We start from the raw sequence: 23,412 nt of genomic DNA, 5'->3' as shown, positions 1-23,412 counted from the left end.
TTTCAAACGGTGAAATAAGGAGTGCACGACTAGAAAAGGTATTGTAAAAAGAGAGTAAGTATTGTTTGTGGTAATTTGGTCTTGGTTTCAAGAACAATTTTTTGGAAGGTCTCGGAAAAAAAAATCGAAAGCATTTTTACTCTGGCTTGTCTCGGTCTCAGGCTGGGCGGACTCAGGATTTTAAATCAAGACCACCACTGACAGGCTATTATTTCCACTTTATTACTGTGATTACAAGGAAAATGCCCCTTTCCAAAACAACGAATAACTTCAATTCATTATTTGATTCGATCCCTAAATGTCTTGGTCTTGTCCCGGTCTCAGAGCACTCCGCTCTCGGCTATGTCTCGGTCTCGGTTAGCTTGTGGTACCGGACAAAACACACTACAATAATAATTTATGATTGTTTATTGAAGGAAGATGCAAAAAAATATCTGTAAACAAAAACAAATGTTTTTTGTTCCAGAGCCTGAGACGCCCCGCAGAGAGTGATAACAAGCTGCTGCTTTATGCACTTTGCAGAAAGTGCTGCATGCTGTGAGATTTAATAATGAAGAGTGAAGTACCTTGAACAGAATTTTAAAAATGCCTCAGACAATTACTTTATTTATGTCATTATGATGCCATGCATTAATAATATGCACAGACCATAACAGATTAAAAGGACACCATTATTCAGCAAGAAATCAAGAGACTAGACACCACATTAATTGCATATGCAGCAGTTTGTTTCACTTGTCTGTCCACTGTGATGATGACTCATTATCTGTAAAAGTAGTTACATGAGTAGGTTTTGAATCCTCCCCTCCCCCCCGGTTGTTGTTTCTCTTTGATTGCTATAGGGGGCAGTGTTTGTGAAGGTATACTGTCCATGGTCCCTGCCACCTAATTTGAAATACATAATATTTTCCCTCTCTGAGGCAGGTGTGGGATAATAAACGAGATATTGTGATTTTTGCTTTTATCTGGGATTAAAGAGGGAATCATTCAGTGATTTACATCCAGAATATATTTGTATTGAAGCGACAGCCAGGAGCCTGTCGGTGTCTGCAGCATCCTCAGGGCTGTCTGGATGTTGCAGACATCGACCTGCAGCGTTTAAAGAGTGGCAGAAACACTAAACGCATTCTTTGAGGGAGAAGGGTCCAAGGTCGACTGCTGCTGCCAAAACGAAGAAGAAGAACTCAAAGTTTAAGGTACAAGATGTCTCCTAAAAGTTGTTTTTTTTCACTCCTTGCTTTGTGCACTCTCAGGATCAGACACTTCACTAAGCTCCCTGCACTGTGGAAATGTGCAAAGGTGTGACCTTTATATTAAAAGTTAGCAGAAAGAATGTGGAAAGGATGCGTTGGGCTGAAAATATAAGACGTATTGGACAACAACATGATGATGCTTTTTGCACTGTGGATGGCTCTAAAGGTGACTTCCACCTGGGAAAAATTGTTTTCCAAAATTAAAAATTTGTCCCAAGCTTTGGAAAAAGTGTTTCACACTTTTGTCATTTTGTTTTTGCACTCCTCAGCCACCGTACTCATCTCTCTGTTGAGCCTGATTACATGCACCTGTGTGAACATCTTTCCCTCGACCTGTTCGGGGAAAACAACCGGAATCATCCCGGTTTATATTATATTTCTACAAACTTTGTCTCAGTTATCTTTGTTTTGAGTCATGCTCTCCAACACGGGCCCTGTGGTAAGATAATAACTTATTCAGCTCGTTTTGCTACATGCAACAAAAAACATGTTCACGGTTATCGAATGATCTAGAAGCAGCCAAATAAACGCGCACCTGAACGCATCATTTACTACTTTTTGTATACTGGACATTCAACTTTTTTAATTTTTTCAGCGCAATTTTAGTTGATCATGTTAAGTATAATTATATGAAATTCATGTAATGTATTTTTGACTCTCTGAATGGACGTGTTCGTTATAAATGATCAGCTAAGGAATAATATTTCAGCAGAGACTCATTTTTTGTATCCCGAATTAATGAGTGACTTTTTTAAGTGTGGAAAATATCCTCAGTGACAGACAGGTGTATGAGTTTATAGCTTTAAAACATTAATTTACATAAAAAAGGCAGAATGGAGTGTGGTGTGTTCATATAACCTACACATTCTTGTAAACATCTGCAGGCCAAGCTCTACCTGTCCATAATTGATGACGTGATTGAGAGTATGAGGGAGCTTTTCCTGGATGAAGGCCTTGAAGACCGGGTCCTGGATGATTTAAGACATGTGAGAAGTTTTCTACAAAGCCCTTTACTTCATTCCAAAGAAACATATTTAGATAATGTTGTCAGCCACAGCTGTCTGTCAGTATACACACTGCCTGCTTGTGTCTTCTGATTGTGCAGCTTTGGGAGTCGAAGATGATGCAGTCAAAAGCAATGGAAGACTTCAGGAAAAACAACATCAACTCATCCAACTTTGTGCTGCAGCTCCCTGCAAGCTACACGCAGACTGATCAGGACGTCACAGGTAGAGGTAACACAGCGCGTGTGCGTGTGTGTGTGCGTGTGTGTGTGTGTGTGTGTGTGTGTGTGTGTCGTTTTGAAATGAGATATTTGCAGCACTGATCCAGACAGCAGAAAAGCTCATCCTTCACGTTTGTGTGTCACCTGCTCTGCTTTGATTTGTGCTCTCAGCCTCAGTCGTGATCCCTGCGAGTCAGACTATCCACAGTTTCCCCAGACTCAAGGCAAGTGTCATCAGGATTTACACAACATCACCCAACTGATTTCACTTTGTGGGCACAAATGGGAGCAAAATGATGGCCGTATGATTCTGATGGAGCTGCCCTTTTGAAACATTTCAAGCAGTTTGATTTCAAAAGTGGAATTTTTAAAATCTGTTACTAGTATGGCTGTCAGGTTCACTTCAATTGTACAACAGAACGTTTTGTCTCTGGGTTGAGAGGTCGTAAAGGGGCCATACAAACTGAAACACAGAGAGGGCTCCGGGCGCAGATGGCCTAGCGTTGAGGTCGAAGTTCAACTTGTCCCTGAAGGAAGATTCATTTTACAGCAAGGCATTCAAAGGACGGAAAAATACATAATTAATTTAAAAAAGCTTAGAGGTAAAAAAAAAAGGTCAGGTAAGAGACACTGAATCCAGCAACAGTGATCCTTCAGGAATGCTCTTAGCAGCTTCGGTCACTTACAGAATAAAGTGCTGAGTCAACATGAAATATTAACAGTCCATGTAAACACGGCTCTGACAACAACACAGCCAGCGGGACTCGAGCTTCTCCCTCATTGTAGACAGTCAGGACTCAGAGACACATTTACACAGGACAGACTTCATATCTGAGATATATATATATATATATATATATGTATATATATGTGTGTGTGTAACATGTCACACATTCTTCCTTTAAGAAAATATGTAGTGTTAAACGATTTTAATAAGATTTTAACTTTTAACTCTTTTTATATTTTTACTTCAATTAATTTCATTTGAATTGTTTTTATTTGAACATATTTTCAGATTTAATAATTTCAGTGATTTTGTAATGTTCTATTTTAATGTTTCTTTTCTGTCCTCTGTCATGATGCTTTTTGATGTCTTGTGTGAAGCACTTTGAATCGCCTTGTTGTTGAAATGTGTTATAGAAATAAACAAACTAGTTTTGAACTCATACTGTAACCCCTTATCAGAAATATTTCCTTATTCTTTTGCTGGTTTATTTTTTCCATCACACATTGAGTTCACATTTGTTACAAATGTGCTTTACATAAATTGATAGAAGTGTTTCATTGCAGGCGGGCTCGGAGACTCTAGCTACTTTTTCTCTGCCTGCTGGGTTAGCGTACCCGGTGCAGATACCAGCCGGAGTAACTCTACAGACAGCTTCAGGTACTCTCTGACTTTACCTGTTATCAACCTCATTCTGTTTTTGAATTAAGCATGCACTTTGAGTTTGAGAAATAAAACCTTTACTTTCACTTTTTGTCTCACTCAGGTCAACTCTACAAGGTCAATGTTCCTGTTGTGGTCACCCAGCAGCCTGTGTCTCAACCTGCTCAGAAGGTCACAGCGTTTAGAGGCGCTGCTGCCCCTCAGCCGGCCGCGGCCCCGTCGAAGACCGCCGCTCCGCCTCAGGAGGTGGACCCGTCACCTGCTCCAGCTGCTTCTGTCACACAGCAGCCGCCTCAAAATGCTAACCTACCCCCCAGTCAGGAGACCAGCGCCCTGCAGCAGCCTCCCGGTCCTGCTCCTGAGACCTCGCTGCCTCAGACCGAACCAGAGGTGCCTCAGGTGGAGAATGAGCCGAGTCCACACCCTGAACCTGTGGACCTCAGCATGACCGCCTCACCCTGCACTCAGCTATTAGACTTTCAGATCAGAGCCGAGGAGGCTTTGGCGCAGACAGCTCCATTACAGACCAGAGACATCGATGACATCCTGAAAGAAGTGATCGAGGCGGAGAGGGCGAGGAGTCAGGCATCCACAAAGAATGACAACCAGGCCGAGCCTGTCCTTGGGGTAAATTTTAAAAAGAATATTCCTACTTTAAGAAAATATAAAAGGAATAAGAAAAGGTGCTGATGATGTCTTGAGATGAGTTGTCCCACACTTTGGAAATCCCTTTCTTACAAATGAATGGAAGGAAAAAGTAAAGAAAACTCTCATATATCTGTTTTCTCCAGCTGTTAGCTTTGCATTACAACAACAAAAGGCTAACTCGTCTCTGGCCAAATCATATCAAACTAAAGCCATAGTGAAGTGTGTTACACCTGCATTCTTTCAAGTGGCCAGCAGGAGGCGACTCCTCTGGGGAAAAAAGTCTGAGCCTTCTTGTCACTGGATTTATTATCTCTGTAGATATTTAAACAATGACTTTAGTGGCACTTCGAGAAAGAAACGACATCCCTTACCCGACAGTATTATTTCCAATGTGTCGGTCTAATATCAGACTTCATGTTGCAATTAACAATTTTGGAAATGAAGAATTCGGCACATTTTAGCTCAGCTAATACGAGGGACTGAAAGTGTCTCAGCTTCTGCTGCAGCAACTTTTTTTATGAGTCCCCCTTCATATAAGTTTGATAACATTGTTGGACTGGTCCTTTAAGTGATCTGAGATAACTGTCTCTATTTATTCACATCACAGTCTTTTAAATCTTATAATAATCTCAGTGCTTTATATTGACACATGTACATTTATTTCAAAGATTAGGCCCGCCTGTACTTCATTTCTCATCTCTTTTGTTTCCTCACCTTCATGTGAAGCTGGACCTGGACTACAGCTACAGCGACCTGTCAGACATCGTTCAGCTGGACGGCGCCGCAGACAACTCTGACCTGGAGGAGGACGAGGGCGGGGTTCCTCTGGAGGAGAACGACTTCCTGGGTATCATCAATGCCGAGGCCATCAAAGCTCTGCAGGAGGGAGAAGGAAGCAGCGACGGCAACAGCATCTCGTCCAGCGACAGCGAGGGAGCCGATGAACTCGCTGACATCGTGGAAGAGGTGAGATGACATTTATCTGCCTCGGGAGATCAGGTCGGCCGAGCCAGTGAAGTCGTCTGAGACTTTAAAAGAAATATATACTTTAGTTTAGGAGGCTTTCCTGATTTACTCAAAATGAAGGTTATTTAAAGAGAGGACAGTGGATAGAGTCAGACATCAGGGAGAGAGAGAGAGAGAGAGCGGGAAAGGAGCCACATGTCAGATTCAAACCCGCCTCGGTGCATGGAGCTTGCTCACTCACCACTCTGCTTTTGCGCCCCAATTTAGTGATGATGAAAGCTTTAAGACCTGCAGGAAGGAAAAACATTAAAAAGGCAAACAAAGAACCAAGAGCAGACACTAAAAGTGTGTTTTCAGGTTGGATTTAAAATCAGGATGTGTCGGGGACAGTTTGTTCTGCAGGCAGCATCCAATAAAAAGTCTTTAAATGCATCTTTTTTTTCCCCCATGATGCACTTCTCCTGTCCACCAGGATCCTCTGAATTCAGGTGACGATGTGATGGAACAGGACATCCCCGACCTCTTCGACACCGACAACGTGATTGTTTGCCAATATGACAAAGTAAGAATGTTTTTAGCTCCTTTAATAAAGCTCTGTGCTTATCATGGACTAAAGGTATGAAGTGCAATTCATAAATATCAAAGAGTGCATGTTCGCTTTATGTTTTCAAGATAGCTTTTTGTGATGTTTCTCCTGAATCCAAAATGAAAACCAAAAGCCAACAATGGCAACTTTAATCTGAGACTAACTGATAGCTAGCTGCAGGTAGCTGCAGAGTCTCTGCACCTTTAAGAAAAAGCTAAAGACCCAGCTCTCTCATGAATACCTACTAACTTAATGATGATGGTCTCCATATTATTGATGATGATGATGGTAATGACGATGGTTTTTGTTTGATAACGACGACTTATAAGATGGTTTCTATACTGATTAGAGCTCTCAAGAACTGCCCTCAATGTTGTGCTCTGCCTCTGGTCACTTCCTGTCAGCACCTGTGTGTCCAATCAGACTCAAAGCTGATCGTTTGCTCTTACTGACATTGTTCCTTTTTTTCTAGATCCTTGCTTGTGTTGTTCTTACTCTCTGATGTACGTCGCTTTGGATAAAAGCGTCTGTGAAGTGAATTGTAGAATTGTATCTAGCTTTTAATGCGTTCCATTTGATCTCAGAAGTCTGAAATTCAAGGTTACCAGTTATCAGAAACGCTTGAAATGCTGCAGGTGTGTCACTGTGAGGTGATGCACCAGGAAGGGAAACAGGTTTTTTACCAAGGGAATGAAAAATGTTTGTTAATTTTGCTTTACCATGAATTACAATGAAGAAAAATGTTTCATGAACTTTCTTATTCCCTGCGTATGGACCAAATGGATCCGTTTGGGAACCTTAAACATTTTAGAACACCTTCTGTTTTTTGACAAAAAGCCACGATACCGAGGTTTCCATCCAATATTTAAAATGAATACAGCTGAGTGAGAAAGCGTTGCATGTTACAATTTTAATTTTTTATCACAATAATCCAGACTTCTGATGTGTTTATTGCGATAAGGCTGAAATTGTAAATTAACTGCGCTGCCCTTACTTCCACTTATGAGAGATTTTTTTGTTCTGTTGCAGATTCACCGCAGTAAGAACCGCTGGAAGTTTCATCTGAAAGACGGAGTGATGTGTTACGGAGGCAGGGACTACGTTTTCTCTAAAGCTGTCGGGGAAGCCGAGTGGTAACGAGCTGTAGCTCCCATTCACACACCAGACGATCGTGTTGAAAGAAGGACAAACGGATTGAAGAGAGAAACGATCGGTGTATTTCGACCTCCTGCAGAATCACCGATACCTTTTTGTTTGGTTTGAAATTTAATTATTAGAGCAAAGCTGCTGATCGACTGAAACAAACAGCATGAATTTCTGTTTTATCATATTTGAAAAGTCCTGATGGTGTTGCTTTGAAGATTCCTAATGTGCTGTTTGATTTCCCAACGTTGTGACTTCTCGCCTTTGATCATTCTTTGCTCCTCACTGTTGTGCTGCTTTCATTAAACCTTTTCTTTCTTTGCAACTGTCTACAAAGCAAACCTGGCCTTACTGTCATTTTTAACTTTTATTAAGTAGGAGGGTTTTAAAATGTATTTACACTTTGGAAATCAAAACCGCTCCCCCCCCCGATCTACAGTATACACATTAACTCATTTATAAACACCAGCAGAGACACTACAGGTGATCAGTTTATGGGTTCGCTTTAGTTAGACAGTAAAGTAGCTGCTCACAGTTGGAAGAAAATAAATCAAGGTTGGTGTTAGCACCAAAAAACAGCCGACAAATCCTTTGATGATGTCTCGCTTTGCTTTAGTGTAGACCTTGCTCCTTTTCTTTTCCTCCTTATTGAAATAATTCCCCATCTCAGACTTCCCTTCCTCTGTGAGTTTACTTGTCCATTGGTTTTGCCCCCTTTCCACGGGGGAATTAGGAAAGGAACTTTGGCTTCAAGATGAGAAATACAGGAAAAGGTTGGCAGGGGAAAACAGTGATTATTATTTAAAAAATAAACTACAAATTTGGACATTGAGAATCAAAGCCATTGAGTAGCACTCAAAATGATATTCATTTTCTTTGTGTGGATCTTAAAAAAAAATCTTAAAGCAACCCTGCATACTCAGTTTCTCTGCCTAAAGCTGTGGCTAAATGGGGAAAACAGTGAGAAATCTCGGCCAGCTGAAGTGTTTCACAGCATGTTTTATTTTGAAAATCCATAACAACACTTAACAGCAGCAGTATTTTATATGGACCAGAACTAACCTATTAACTGAGTCAGACTTTCATTTAATCACATCAGCTTCATGGTACCACAGCTTGGAGAGAGGAAGTGGATATAGCCTTCAGGATGTGCCTTGAACATGCATTCTCTAACGGCCAGCAGGAGGCGACTCCCATTGGTCGCAAAAAAATACTTCAGCATGATTGGAAAATAAAACAAAGTCGAAGTTGATTAAACCCTCAGTAAACATGTTTTAAAATATATATTTTTCTAAATCAGTAGTTTAACTCTTCACAGCTTGACGTTCATTACATAAATTGTGATATTTACAATAAAATGGGCAATAAAGCAGGTACGCTTCTGGGCATGGTTACCTGTGATTGACACATCCCTGGCATGGAAGCCAGTCAGTCAGGATATAGATGTAGCAATACAAATCCACCATAGACTGTATAAAAATAGATGTAGTATCAATGGCATTATGAAGTCTAACAGTGGTGTTAGCCATATTGGAAATGCTATCTACACCTTACTTTTGACAAATCTAGAAACGGGTGAAGAGGTGGAGTGGAGGCGGTGCCTTAAGCCTCCTGATAAATCGCTACAGTCAACGTCAAATTTGTGAATAACCCTTAGGCTTCATAACATCACAAATCCTAGATAGGTTGTACCAATGCTGTAAACATTTTGGTTTCTGCTGTAAAAATGTTTTTTAATATGGGACCTAATGGGGATTGTTTGGCTTTTACAGCCAGGCCCTGGTGGACACTCGAGGAACTGCAGTTTATTTTCACTCGTCTATTGGCTTTATTTTTCAACACTGGAGGTTTTCCACTTTGTATCCACACTGCTGTCCAATGATGCTCACTCCTGCCTTATTAGAAAAACAAGATGGCAGAGGCTTAAATTCAAATATGGGCTCACAGTCCCATTAAAGACATGACAATGGCTACATCTGTTTTTTGTTTTTTTTACACAGTTTATTCTTCAAACTCTAAATTTGGATGAAGCCAAACAACATTTAATTTCTACTATCTTACAACAGCATATCACTTAAGTGCAGCTGGTTCAGAGTAGCTTTGCAAATCCCTGTTTCTACTTTTTTTTACCACATCATCGGTTCACACTCCTCCAATTAGAGGTCACAAAATCCTTTCTAATGCAAGTGTCTTCACCCTGACCTTCACCCTGACCTCCGTTCTCTCAGTTGATGGTCATGTCGTTCCCTTGTTTAGAAAGCAACCCTTCACTTTAATGTGATAAGCATAGAGGCTAAGCGAGCGAGGTTTTCTGAAGGACATTTTGTGCGTAGAGTTCAGGTGCGTGGCCAGAGTCTGCGACCTGTAGAGGTCGGCGTTGGCGTGGCAACCGCAGCGTCTCAGCAGCAGGCCCACGTCCTTCCTGAAGGCCCGGGTGAAGAGCGTGTACAGGAACGGGTTGCAGAGGGAGTTGATCGGGTAAAAGAGGACAAGCAGGATCTTGGAGTGCGACACGGTTATGAGGGGCATGTGCAGGGCCGCGGAGATGGCGAAGAAGGAGATCGGCGCCATGCACATAAAGTCGGTGAAAATGAGCACCGCCATTCGCTTGGCGATCTTGGTGTCTCCGTTCCGGGTGGAGTGCTCAGGGTTGTGGACGCTCAGGTAGATGCAGACGTAGCAGACGCAGACCACGAGGAAGGCGGCGGCGTTGAAGACGAGCACGGCGACGACGTACACCTGCGAGCCCAGCGTGTCGATGTCCATGGGCAGACAGATGCTCACCTTGCTGTAGCTGCTGACGCCCACCAGGGGGAGCAGCGCCACCAGCAGTGATAAGCTCCAGCCGGCCACCATTATGACCGCCACATGGGACAACCGCAGCCTCTTGTTGACATGCATGGCGTTCGCGATCGTGTGCCTGCGTTCGAGGCTGATCACGGTGAGCGTGTAGACCGACAGCTCGCTGGCGAACACCGTCAAAAAGCCTGCCACTCCACACCCGGGCCCCGTCTGCCAGTCTGTGGCGTGGTTGTAGTACTCGTGGCGGGATCGCCGGTCCATGAAGGCGATGAGCATCAGGTAGAGCCCCATGCACAGGTCGGCGAACGCCAGGTTACACATGAGGAATCTGGAGATGGTCAGCTTGTGGTGGCTCATCAGCAGGATGATCAGCACGGCCAGGTTACCGGTCACAGCGCACATGGTGATGATCCAGGTGAGGCTGCGCAGGAAGGGGAAGCCCAGCAGGTCCTCACACGGGTTGAAGGCGTCCGGATTTGGCGTGCACTTGACCAAAGGGTTGTTGTGACAAATTAATTCCAGGTCTGGATACTGAAAGTTGATGTTGTCAGTGAGATCCATGCCATCTGTGAAGGGCTCTCTAAGAAAAACAGAATATTTAGATTACCATAAAAATCCCAAAAGAAAATGATCAAAGAAAATCAGAATCAGAATCTGAATCGGTGTTTATTGCCAAATACATTTACACATACGAGGAATTTGACTTGGTCTATTGGTGCTAAACAATTAAAGGCTTTATATGTGATTTTTCACACTTGAAGGATGTGTGAAAGCAACGGAGGAAGATTTCAGCGGAGAATCTGTTCTGAAAGTTGGATGTTTGTTCATTTTTAACCCTACAATTTTCAGCATCCTGTATCACTAATCTGTCATGCATCCTTCTTTTATGGCTTAAAAGCTACGCTCACTCAGGGCTCTTTGATTGCACTTTGGATGTTGAATGTGACGTGTGTGTGTTTGTGTGTGTGGTTTGAGTTTCTGCTGTCATTAATATGAACTGAGTGCACACTGATGCTCTTTTACACAACTTACATTCCTAACACATAAATGAAGTTATTTGACTTGAAATATTCAGACATTTTCAGCAGTGCATGGTTGAAAAAAAAAAAAACTACAATCAGAAGCGTCCAACATCAATAACCCTGTTGTTTGCAACACGATTTTGAATATATAAGCTGCTATATATTAAAGGCTTTATATGTGATTCTTCACACTTAAATGTAATATAAATCAAGTATATCCTCTGAAAATAACTCTGTGAGTCATGACTGTCTACAATGGGTGTAACACCCGAGTCCCACTGTCTGTGATGTTTTCAGAGTCCTATCTTCAGTTTGTTTACATCGCCAGGACGGCCGGCTGACTCCTCCCCTCGTGTATAAAAGTTGTTTAATTGAGGGACTAGAGAAAAGAAGAATAACATACTGTACTCACTGCTTAACTGTGTTTCTAGATCACGCTCATTTCAGGTAAATTTACATGCAGTGTGAAGATACCAGCAGAATAAAGATCGCTAGAATTAGCATGCTAACACAACAATGCAGCGCGAGTTGTTTTGGTTTCATGCTGGTGCTCAAGGGCGACATCTGCTGGATCAAAAAATCGCATATGAAGCCTTTAACAGGGAAATAAAGCAGAACTAGCAACAACTTAAATAATACAGTATAAGAAGCTATTACAATATATAAAAGAGAATTTAGAAATGTAAAAAATACAAATAAAAAACACAAAGGTGCAATGTAGGCGCTGTCCAGTGGACTATAAGAAAAAAACTTTCTAAGGAATCCTTCTAGAAAATTTCAGTGCAGGCGAATGCTGATATATTTCTGAGATGGCTGTTCATGCATGCACCTCACAACCCTTGAAAAACTCAACTATGCATGTCAGCCGTCCTCCTCACCCAAATACATTCACACAACACCTGAGTGCAGAATGATGCAACTTACATTTCTCCTGCGCTGGAATCACAAAACTTTGTGAAGTTCTTTGAAGCACTTTCCCTGAGAGAGAGAGAGAGAGAGAGAGAGAGAGAAAAGAAAAAAGGGGGGAAAGTTAAACCACACAAAGTCAAAACTAAACTGCTAATTACTAAACTTCCTGATGATCTGTATTCAGTGGACGGAGCATTTGTTCTTTATGCAGATGTGAATGGATTAGTTCATCTCTCCGAGAGCGGGGGGGGGTACCTTTGTTTCCGCCGCCATGTGTGGAAGGCGCAGCAGTGGCTCGAGTACGTGAGCTCGGCCTCCAGCAGATCAGACATGCTGTCCAGAGGAGGGAGGGTCTTCAGAGCGAAGGCAGAGATGGCTTTCAGAAACCTCACATGCCTCAAGCCTTTGGGAGGGAGGGAGCTCAGAGCTGTGGAGGAAACATCCCTGAGAATCACACACAGAGAGAGATTTCAGAGAAGATTAGTCAAATAAATACAATGTTTACATGTTTATTTTACTGAGGAATTAGACGACCACAAGCAGCTACAGAGCCGGTATGCATTACTACAAAGTGAGATTTATGACTTGGTGAGGGATGTTGAGCTAAAGGCCTAGTACACACATTTTAAATGGAGGTTTTTCCTCCTCCGTTTACAAAACAAATCCCGTTCACACACGCTCAGTTCTCAAAAAAAAAAGAAAACTCAACATTAAAATGTTACAGCTATCACGAGCATGCCAAGTCAACAACATGTCCTTATACTTGGGAGAATGTTCTCGCCATTTCTCTGCAAAGAAAAGGCCAGTTATGCTGAAGTCCCTAAATGTTAAAAAACTAAATGTTATGCGCACAAAGGGACAAGGGGCTCCGTAGATGTAAATGCATTTATAAAGAATAATATTTAGAGAATCTGCATATTTGAAGAGAATGCAGTTCTAATTTAAGAAATAATTGGGAGGTCATCAGGAGGTAAAATTAATATATGAATTTACAAATTAACAGACTCATTATCTGCAGCAGGTTCAGGTCACATTTACTTAACAACAGAGGTGTGGACTCGCGTCACATGACTTGGACTCGAGTCACAGATTTGATGACTTTGGCCTCGACTTGACAAAATGATGAAAGACTTGCAACTCGACTCGTGACTTCACTTGGACTTGGGCCTAATGACTCGAAAATACTTGAAGTTTTAATGTGTTATTTTATGGGACAGAATCATGGAGTTTGACAACAAAAATATAATCAACTGTGCACAGAATATTGCAGGATTTGCCTAAAACATGGGTGTGATTAATTTTTAAATCAAAGTTTTTTAATGCTAAGTGTTTTTATAAAAAATATGATGAGTTAGGGTGGAGTTAGTGTTTTATATGGTCTTATTGAGTTAATAAAACACAGACCATATACAACATACAAAGTCGCCTTAAGCATTATATGTGCAGGAGCAGTGATTGTTTTGACTTTAAAAAAATCTTCACGCTGATGTCTGACTGCAGTAAGCAGCTTGTGATTCCTCCTTTTAGTGTGGAAGAAGAATCAATTCAGCAAATGTTCTAATGCTGAATGCTTTCTTTCAACCTGCACAGAGTCTAAAACAGAAAGTCAAGGTCAACATCCTCGACGAGGGCTCTACAGGAGGTTCTGTTCAGCCAGGTTGAAAAATGAAAACCAGGAAATGCAAAAACCTGATTCGCAGTATGCTGAGATTGAATATGCGTTCTTGGATTTCACACAAAGTCACCTTTTCCCACGTGAAGAGCCATCATTTGAGGGTTTGTTGATGGTGGTGGGAAATGCTGTTTCAGCTAAATCTGCTGAATCTCTCAAAGGTGTGAAATGAGTCACTCCTGCAGCCTGGCCCTCATTCTCAATATTTACATATTCAACACGGCGGTGATGAGTACATCAAACAGTTTTTTACAAGCTGATGCTCATTCACAGAATCCTGATTTTTTTATTGACATTTGACAAAAAACTGACAAAAGCAAACCATTTAAAATCCACTTCTCTCCCTCTTGATTGGATTACTTTCAAACCTGACGTTTATCAAATCTAAAAGTACCGCACTCGACCCACGCTGCAGGCGGGAGGAAGACCTTTAGCGTTTCCTCTGTGTCAGTCATGAATTCATAACAAAGACAAGAGGACATTTTCATATCTCCAGCACTGGCTGTCTTGTCATCAGAGACCTTGTGAGCAGTCTTCTCTGCAGTCGGGGGCTGTTTGCTCTCTAATCAGTATTCTGCAGTCGTCCAGACTGCCTTGTTGGTTGTTTATACAGACAGGCTGTCACCACCCGCGTGTTTAGACAATAAAATGATAAACATTGTTATGAATATTTATCTGGCGCATCTGACCCAGATTCAATATGGCTGCCTTAATGCTGTTGATACAAACAACAGAAGATATAGAATGTATTTATGCTCCAGTATCGTATTTAACTTAGAGACAATCCTTTATTTACTCTTTATGGAGTCTGTCTTTTTTATCTGTGGGGGACGGGAGCGTGGAACATTCAGTACCTCATGAACAATTTGAACTATGTATTCCTCATTAAACCAACTTCCTTAAAGGGATACTTCACCCAATTGCATTGAGCTTTGTATCATTAGAAACCTGGTAGTATTTTTGAATGGTCGTGCATCCCACCCTCATTTTCCCCTGAGATGGGAATTTTTTTTATTTCTAAGTCTGAAGGAGCTTCCAGCTTCCAGTGACGCAAAATGACGATATTTGCGTCACTGGAAGCTGTTGCGGTTAGCGGGGTGAAACTACAACGCTAGTTCCTCATATTTTCGACCACTGAAGCTACAGACCAATCACAGATCAGTGGGCGGGAACTCACTCCCAGAATCGAAACTTAACGTCCGCCATATTGCTTGGAAGCGATGCGAACAGGGTCTGTGGAGAAAGCTGATAATGGTGAAAAAATATCAAGGACCTAAGTGGGAGTGGCCTGCGGTGCTGTGCATTCTGGGATTTGGTGTCTTTCATCCAAATGAGCCAAAAAGACACTTTCTGTCTTTTCTCGGTCAAGAAGGCACCAACTTCAAAATGTATTTCACATTTCTACATATATGACCCAATGTCAACACAGATTCATGTTTCAACCGGTGAAGTATCCCTTTAAATACATTTCAAATATTTATTTACTTTGCTCCTTTCCTTTAACAGATATTTTCTCTTATAAAATGTTGAATTTCAAAGGATTGTGTTAAGTTGAATTGCTGTCACTTACAAAACACTTGGACCCGTGGCGCCTTCAAAAGCATCTTCTTGGATGTTTCTTAGACCTCTGTTGTCCCTCAGAATCCTAAAAAAAAAAGAAAAAGAAAAGAAAAAGACAAACTTTAACACCAGCGACCTTTGGGTTCAAACAGTCGCGCCGCAGTTAACATGCAACATGAGAGCAAATGTAAGACGACACATTAATGGCCAACGATGCCCGAAACCATTTTTCATCTACTTTTCATTCTCTCAACTTGACACTCAGGGAAAGATGAGCATTATTTTTAGACTGCATGGTGTCTGTACGTATCTCGTCCCCATCAAGTCTCAGCGGTACGGGGCAGAGCAGGAAAACAACAGGCCATGTTTAGTCTTACATAACGCTTGTTTACTAGTACACTAAGTTTTTTCTTGATTAGCCAGAGACAGACCTTAAAGCACCGCTGTGTATTGAATATTTTTTTAAGACATTCTCGATGAGCTTGTTGTGTTGAAGACTTAACATAAAGGAGATATCTTGATAATAATCAAGGTGCTACTCACAGTGTGTTGAGCTTGGTTCCATTGAATGCATGAGATTGTATTTCTTTGAAGCCGTTTCTGAACAGGTTCCTGTCGAGGACACGATGTTATAAATTTGAGTCTGCTGTCAAGAGGCACTTATCACCGAGGTCAGGGAACTGAACATCCATTTACATAAGCATATTGAGACACATCTAAACACAGCCTTAACAAATAGTGACACTTTGTTGCTCCTGGCTCTGATAATGAGGAAACAAGAAAGAAGTTGGCGTCTGTACTTACATGTCAACATATTCCTCTGTGATGCCCTGGAAAGAATTGGCAGGAATGACTTCTATCCTCATGTTTTCTGCCATTTCTCTGCACACAGAGAGGAGATAACATTCACTCGGGCTGTCTGGCTAATTTATCAGTTAGACAAAATTATGCATATTCACACACAAATAAAAGAGAGATCTCTTTGATGAACTGTGACCCAGTTGGAGGATTTGCGGCGGGGTTGGTGGCATCATGACATTGATAGATAAAAGTGAAAGTTGGCTCGGAGTAAACAACTCGGGCTCCGCTTGGAGATACACCGCGACAAACATGCAGTTGTGCAACATGCAGAAAGACACTAATCCAGTTTTCTTATTTAAAACACACTCTTTTTTTTAAACTTGATTACTTACAGGATAATATTTGGCGTCAGGGAGGAGATGGTTGTGAAGTCGGGGAAGTGTATCAGCCCTGTGTTAGAGATGCTCCTGTAATGATCAGAAGATATTTAAACCCTCAAACAAAACGTCACACAGTCTCAGTTTGTCAGACATATCGGAGGAGCCCGCTCCATTTTAGTTTACAATGTAATTCATCAAATCATGTATGGTAACCAGGGGCGTGTCCAGAGGGGTGGCATGGGCCCCCCTTTAAATCTTTTTGGCCACCTCAGCTGCCACCCCAAAATCCGTGACTTTTATTGGCTATTTGCCTTGCCAGAGGATGGATTCATGTTGAAATCTAACATTCATGCTGTGTTGCAACAGGCACACATTTTCAGTGTGTAGATGTTTGTTTGCATTTTTAAAAATACTTAAAATTGTAACTTTGGACTTACATATTGTTATGAGTCCTTGAAGAATGCAGCTAAGAAGATGTATATGTTGCCACTATCCTGTGTTACTTAAAGGCTTCAAATGAGATTTTTTGATCCAGCAGATGTCGCCTTTGATCACCAGCATGAAACCAAAACAACTCGCGCTGCATTGTTGTGTTAGCATGCTAATGCTAGCGATCTTTATTATGCTGGTATCTTCACACTGCATGTAAATTTACCTGAAATGAGCGTGATCTAGAAACACAGTTAAGCAGTGAGTACAGTATGTTATTCTTCTTTTCTCTAGTCCCTCAATTAAACAACTTTTATACACGAGGGGAGGAGTCAGCCGGCCGTCCCGGCGATGTAAACAAAGTGAAGATAGGACTCTGAAAACTCTGAAAACATCACAGACAGTGGGACTCGGGTGTTACACCCATTGTAGACAGTCATGACTCACAGAGTTATTTTCAGAGGATATACTTGATTTATATTATATTTAAGTGTGAAAAATCACATAGAAAGACTTTAAAGCCGATGTGATTAGTGCAGACAGAAGGGGGAAATAAACGCTCTTCATTCATGTGAGTGCGCTCAAACTTCAGGCCACCCCAGCACAAGTCAGTGCCCCAGTTGGGCCACCCAAGTCCAAAAAGTCTGGACACACCCCTGATGGTAACCACCACCATTTGTACTTTAAATGAACTTAAAACAAACTAAAAGTATCTTCAGATCGGGACCTTGCTCTTAAAAAAATACAATTTATCCCAGTAGATGATCTCTATTTATGTATTTTATTATTTGTATTCTCTTGTAACTGTAGGACAGAGTCCAAGAAAGATTTTCCCTTTGGGGACAATAAAGTATATCTTGAGATCTCTGCAGCCTCAAAATCTATATGAAAAAGGTGACAGCAGTTCCAGAAAAAAATAAGAAACCACTCAAAATAGTCTTTAAATCTGCGTCTCTACATGCAATCCTCTCTCCCTCAAATTGACATATTAATTTAACAGGTAGGAGAGCTGTATTTATTTTCTCTTCCATCCAAGCATCAACGGTACACTCCAGATATTTTGCAGCATCCTTAACTTAAGCTATAATAATAATGTAATGTATCTAACTCATATTTATTGAAACAATTCTTGGCTCACCAGCTGGGGAGTGGGATAAAAGTCGATTAATAATTAAGATGGAACGAGTGACTTACAAATATTCCAGCTTGGGCAGGTCAGTGAAGGCCCCTTTTTCAATAACCCTCAGACTGTTGATATTTTGCACCAAGCTGCGGGGATAAAAACGAGGAAATGTTTCGGCATTTACAATATTATTGTCAGCGGCTGTCAACATACAAACACACAACAACCCCATTGGTGGATGAGCCGCTCTGAAAGTCCAGGATTAAACACGGCGCTTTGTAATTGAGAGGCTAATCCTGTGAAACTTCAATGAAATGCAAAACACACACCAGCTGTTCAAATGAATAATTGCTTTTCATCGTGCAGGCGTAGTTTGACACGACGTGGAAGGTAGCGTGTCACTTACATTTGAACCAGGCTGTGGAGGGAAAGGAAGGCATGTCTCTTTATCTGCCTGATGCAGTCGCTCTGGGAAATCTCTCTGTGGAACAAAGAAATGGCTTCACATCAGTCAACAGATTAACAAGAGGCTGTAAACAAATTACATCTTGAAAATGTCTCGGTTCAAGCTTGTAAACGCTGGATTTCAGTGAAATACGGCAAACGGATACTAAGCGGAAATGTGGCTTGGAAAGTCCAAATGGATGTATGGTATCAAAGTTTAGGGTCTCATTAAGACTCAACCTGCTCTTTAAGATGTTTTTACCATTACTACAGACTGTGTGGCTGCAGAAGATCAAATCTGTCTCACTGTGGAAACAACAAAGTTATATTTCACAAGATTATTTAACCTCTGAAGAGTAAGTTTAAATCCTCAGAGAAGCAAGAAGAAGATTTTCCAACAGGATGAATTTGCTTCAATTGGTCACTAAATAATGAATAACAATGCTTTGATACCCTAATTATTTAGAAGACAGCAACAAATGCAACTATAAATGCAATGCTAAACGATGGCTGTGTAGCATTAGCTTGTTCTGTATTACTATCTCCTCAAAGTGAAGCTCAACCTGTAGATCAGTGATACTCAACCCAAGCCACATGTGGCTCTTTTAGGTCCTACTTGGAGACAAAAAATCCAAAGTAATTATTTAAAAAAGGGAAACACTGTCAGCAGAAATTATTCTTTGCAAGACATGTCACTGTTTTTCACACACATTTTTCCGGAATATGGCCAACAACGGCCCGAGCTAAATTCCTCCAGCGGAAAAGCACAACCAGAACCACAACATCAGATATCGCCGTGACGCAGATGACACCCTTCTGTTCCTTCCAATCCATCCAATTTGACATGATTAACTTGTTTACTTTATGTGCTATACTTTGTTGAAAAGATAACAAGATGTTAAAATTCCTCATGAGAGGAATATGTGTGTGTTATAGTTTTAATGGAAACCAATCCAACGGTTGTGGAATTACTTGATTTACTGTGGTTGCCGTGCCTCCTTCTTCAGTCAGTCTGCTTCCCTATTGGCTCATTTTGTTTACCTGATAATCCAGAGTGTGTGCTTGGCTCTCCACGGGGGTTTCCCCCACACAACAGAAAATCGGATCGTAAATCTGTGCGTTCACAACTCTCTTCTAAACCGATAGATTCACTCTGAACACACCTCACACTAAAGGAAAATCTAGCAAGATAATCTTGAGAACCATCAAAAATCAGGAGTTTGCTCACTTTGCTTTTTGTTGAAAGGGGAGAATTGAACAGGAAATCAGCCTGATTATCCTGAAGCGATTACCCCGCTTTACAGATGATTAATAAAATGTGTTCAACCCTGATTTAGACAGTTGTGTTGGATTTAAGTTTCCTGTGACTTTGGGGCGCTGGTGGCGGGCGGTTGAATACAGCCTGTGGCTCCTTTCCTGCATGTCATTCCCTACTCTCTCTCTCGCTCTGATATCCACTGTCCTATCTCTCATATGAAGGCACAAAATGCCCAAAAATAAATCTTTAAAAAAAAAGTTTCCTGTGACTTTTAAGATCCACACATATAATGGTTTTCTTAGCTTCCTTTTTAATGAACCTCTTTTGTAAATAGGACAGAGCTGATTGATATTACGACACAAACTAGGAGGAATATTTAAAAAGGAAGCAACGGGTACTAGGGCGACACACGCTCACATGCTTCCCCCTCATGTTTGGAAAAGCTCCAAACATACATCAAGGATGCATCTGGGCCAGGAAGACTGAGTGAAGATGTTTAAAGACGGAGGACTAAACAAAGACCTTCAGAGACAAAGTGGAACAGACTTCTTCATGTGTCCTTGAACACTTTGTTTTAAGACCGAGGGATCGGCCGACTTCGTCTTTTCAGAGCCGCTCTCTTCTTCTCTTTGTCTCTGCCACTCTTCTGTTGTCACCCCTCACTCTTTTCTTGAATGAATGTCTCTCCTCTTAAAACAATAATTACATGACACTGTATGTACTTGCTGACATTTGTTCTTGCACCCCTCCTTTGATTGCATGACGCTTAAAAAATTTAAAAAAAAGCTCTTCCACATCTTCATCTCGAAGCGTTTCCCAGTCTGCGTCATCAGCGAGCACTTCATGTCACTCTACCTTGACACAGGTTTTATTGGCCTACTTGCACCACAGCTCGGGGACCGTAACCTCTTCCGCAGTTGTTTTTTTTTTTTATCTGTAAGTATCTCAGCCTGATAAGACTCGTCCCTGAGGAGCAGAGAGAGAGAGCAAAGTTAACAAAGAACACAAAAAAAAAAGCCAATTTGGAAAAGATTTCCCCACGAGCTAAAAATCGTTATCTGAAGTGATGTATTAATTAAACAGTGAAGCCCATTCGGGACAGCGTTGGTGCTTTAGGAGCGAGTATTTAGAGGCTGTAAACACGATAAAAATGAGAACTAATTAACCAGTGATTAAGATGAAAGAGGTTATATTTCCTCTTGTCTGTTTTCAGTAAGATGTGTCACCCCGGTTGTAATCGGGTTTTTGCTGAAATCTGTTACCCTGATAGCCATCTGATCGGAGCTACAGCTGATTACATTCTGGTGCTGATATTTCGAGTTTACTTACAGCTTCTGAAGAGTTCATGTTTAACAAAGAATATCCATAAAATACCCCCCCCCCCCATATCATGGATTATTTAAACTTTCTTCAGTTTGTTTTTGTTCTGAAGAATTAGAAATTATATGAACTAACATTTTTCTCATAACTGAATCAGACAAATACCTAAATATTGCTTATAAAGAGTGCATGCTTTACTGTTGTAAGATAAAAAAATACACATCTGGACAATCATTCATTCATCATTGAGAACAAGGAATTTGTTCAAACATGGTTTCAAAAAAAATCTGAGAGTAAGACACTAAAGTGAAATTCAGTTATGTTGTAAATAATGAAGAGTCGAGTCAGTTTCTACCTCATCTGCCAAAGTTTTCTTTACCTTGTACCTTGAACGGGACAGTAAAAGACGATGTAAACCTTCAGATTTGTCAGACTTCTTTTGGAGCTGATCAGACAAATGTTGACAAAGATCAAAACGATGCATTTTATATTATTACAACTCAAGAGATATTATTGCAAAACACAAGAACATTTAAGTAAGGGAGGCACCGGTAGCCTAATGGTCAGTGTGCGAACCACATGTATGCACACTGACTCGTTCTCCAAGCGGGCGGCCCAGGTTTGAATCCGACCTGTGGCTCCTTTTCTGCATGTCATTCCACACTCTCTCTCTCTCCCTGGTTTCTGACTCTATCCACTTTCCTGTCTCTAAATAAAGGTATAAAAAGCCTCAAAATAAACCTCTATTGTGCATTCACCCATAGTGTTTTATTTAAAACTTTAAAGTGTGTTTAAATTGTACTTGTTACCAAACTTCTGTTGGGAACCATCCACATCCTGTAGCAACACTTACATCTGTTAAATGCTAAATGGTCTTGAGATTGTATCTGGTCTTCTGACTACTCAAAGCACTTTTACACGGCAGGTCACACCTACACATTCACTGATGGCAGAGGCTGCTGTGAAAAAAGACCATCAGAAGTAACTAATCACATTCATACATCGCCACCTGAAGCAACAGTGGCAGTTCAAGGACACAAAGACATGTGCCTGCAGAAGCTGGGGATCAAACCTCCGACCTTCCTGTTAAGAGACGACCGACTCTACCACTGATAGCTGCCCCATATCTGCTGTCACATATTTACACATTTTGTGGGTCAGTAACTCAAATAAATGTGCTATAAAACACTAAGAAAGTGTGTTTTTCATTATACAGTATTTCCCCTTTAAATCTCTATGTGCTGTTTTTGGTCTTTTGTAATCTAGAGTTGACTTATCTTGAAGGCCCTTCAACACAGAACATGAAGGCAAATGTTTCTTATGTGCTAGTTCTTTCAAAAAGCTCACAGGTGCCTCTGAAGTTTCTGATACAGTTTCTTTTTGATGTGCTTTTTTCTGATACATAACATCCTCCTCCTGTAGATTTATGTGCCTGTTAAGAACTCTGAAACAGATAGTATTCATGTTTATATTAATTTAGGCTTCGTCAGTGTAAGGTTTAATGACAGAATTGTGATTGTTACAATATTGAAGATGCATTTAGCTGCAGAAGTAGACTAATTTATTGGACCCTTTAAAAAGGTTTGACCTAACTTTTTACAGTCAGCATTCCCTTTTCTTTCAGTGCCATGAAGGTTGTAGTGTGTATGAGTGTTTCCTCTTCTAAGTTAAACCCATCTTTACTACCACATTAATGTAAGCATGTAATCAAGTGACTTACATTACTGTAATGTTGATGAGCTCCTTGAAGGCATGAGTGGGGACTTCTTTGAGGCACAGCTGAGAGAGCCACCTGTAGGAGTCAAAGGAAGAGTTTGCACCAGTTCATAAGGAAGGTAGGCCTTTAAAAGAACACTGAAAGGTTTTCTAATACGCAAAACAATTAAGGTAAAAATGACAAATACTAGAACAAAGCTTGGACAGGAGCATCACTGAGATTTCTCACCAAACTACTACAAACACTGAAGCTGGGAAGTTGTGTTACTTACAGTCGGGTCACGGATGTTGCTGCACCCCGGGAGGCCAGCTGAGTGTCTCTATTGCACTGAAAGGTGTTTTGGCTGCAGCTGCAGATGGCTGGACAGGTATGAGCCCGGCTGGAGCGCGCGCACAGGACACCTGTCAGCATGACCAGGAGCCAGATCACTCGGGAAACCATGTGTAACACCGGGTCACTCAAAACGAGAGAAAAGAAGACAAAAAAAAAAAAAAAAAAAACTGCTGAATCTCCTTAAGCACACAGAAGTATGTAAAGAAAAAACGATTTAACACACCAGGTCAAACGTGAGTAATCTTGTTTTCCACCTGCGCCCCCGGAGAGTTTCGAAGCTGCTGCTGGTGCTTTCAGGTGCTGTCGTAATCGCGAGATTGCAGTCCGTCAAAGTCGACCCAACAGTCAAAAACCATGAAGACTGTCCATGAGAGATACTCAGGTGGAATTTAATTTGACAAGCCGAGCTGTAGAGATGTGACGTTCAGTGGGAG

General features: G+C 41.2%; 2 protein-coding genes across 2 annotated transcripts; one reads left to right on the top strand and one right to left on the bottom strand.

Annotated features, from left to right (window-relative positions):
• Positions 1–11: 11 nt before the first annotated feature.
• gtf2a1l (general transcription factor IIA, 1-like) lies at positions 12–7,549 on the top strand. The gene is made up of 9 exons (XM_020632794.3): positions 12–1,692; positions 2,138–2,239; positions 2,359–2,482; positions 2,650–2,702; positions 3,769–3,862; positions 3,969–4,492; positions 5,240–5,479; positions 5,952–6,041; positions 7,095–7,549. The coding sequence occupies exons 1-9, from the start codon at positions 1,669–1,671 to the stop codon at positions 7,200–7,202; spliced, it is 1,359 nt and encodes a 452-aa protein (XP_020488450.2). The 5' UTR covers positions 12–1,668; the 3' UTR covers positions 7,203–7,549.
• A 1,854-nt stretch (positions 7,550–9,403) lies between these two features.
• LOC109983204 (lutropin-choriogonadotropic hormone receptor-like) lies at positions 9,404–23,086 on the bottom strand. The gene is made up of 11 exons (XM_020632793.3): positions 22,917–23,086; positions 22,649–22,720; positions 18,313–18,387; positions 17,978–18,052; positions 16,367–16,441; positions 15,978–16,055; positions 15,717–15,785; positions 15,184–15,258; positions 12,197–12,385; positions 11,957–12,010; positions 9,404–10,590 (listed from the first exon to the last, which is right to left on the bottom strand). The coding sequence occupies exons 1-11, from the start codon at positions 23,084–23,086 to the stop codon at positions 9,444–9,446; spliced, it is 2,079 nt and encodes a 692-aa protein (XP_020488449.2). The 3' UTR covers positions 9,404–9,443.
• Positions 23,087–23,412: the final 326 nt, after the last annotated feature.

Source organism: Labrus bergylta, chromosome 10 (genome assembly GCF_963930695.1).
Source record: "Labrus bergylta chromosome 10, fLabBer1.1, whole genome shotgun sequence".
In the NCBI taxonomy this organism is placed as follows: Eukaryota; Metazoa; Chordata; class Actinopteri; order Labriformes; family Labridae; genus Labrus; species Labrus bergylta.
Note: the sequence above shows the minus strand (reverse complement) of the source record. Positions and strands in the feature narration are given on the sequence as shown.

What these genes read in the sequence shown, in the direction of transcription:
- LOC109983204 (XM_020632793.3), bottom strand. Translation starts at nt 23,086, where the DNA reads ATGGTTTCCCGAGTGATCTGGCTCCTGGTCATGCTGACAGGTGTCCTG. An exon ending in CTCCACAGCCTGGTTCAAAT is followed by an intron (nt 18,053 to 18,312) that starts GTAAGTGACACG and finishes TTATCCCCGCAG; the next exon opens with CTTGGTGCAAAATATCAACA. An exon ending in GATTCCAGCGCAGGAGAAAT is followed by an intron (nt 10,591 to 11,956) that starts GTAAGTTGCATC and finishes TGTTTTTCTTAG; the next exon opens with AGAGCCCTTCACAGATGGCA.
- gtf2a1l (XM_020632794.3), top strand. Translation starts at nt 1,669, where the DNA reads ATGCTCTCCAACACGGGCCCTGTG. An exon ending in ACAGTTTCCCCAGACTCAAG is followed by an intron (nt 2,703 to 3,768) that starts GCAAGTGTCATC and finishes GTTTCATTGCAG; the next exon opens with GCGGGCTCGGAGACTCTAGC. An exon ending in AGGCCGAGCCTGTCCTTGGG is followed by an intron (nt 4,493 to 5,239) that starts GTAAATTTTAAA and finishes CTTCATGTGAAG; the next exon opens with CTGGACCTGGACTACAGCTA.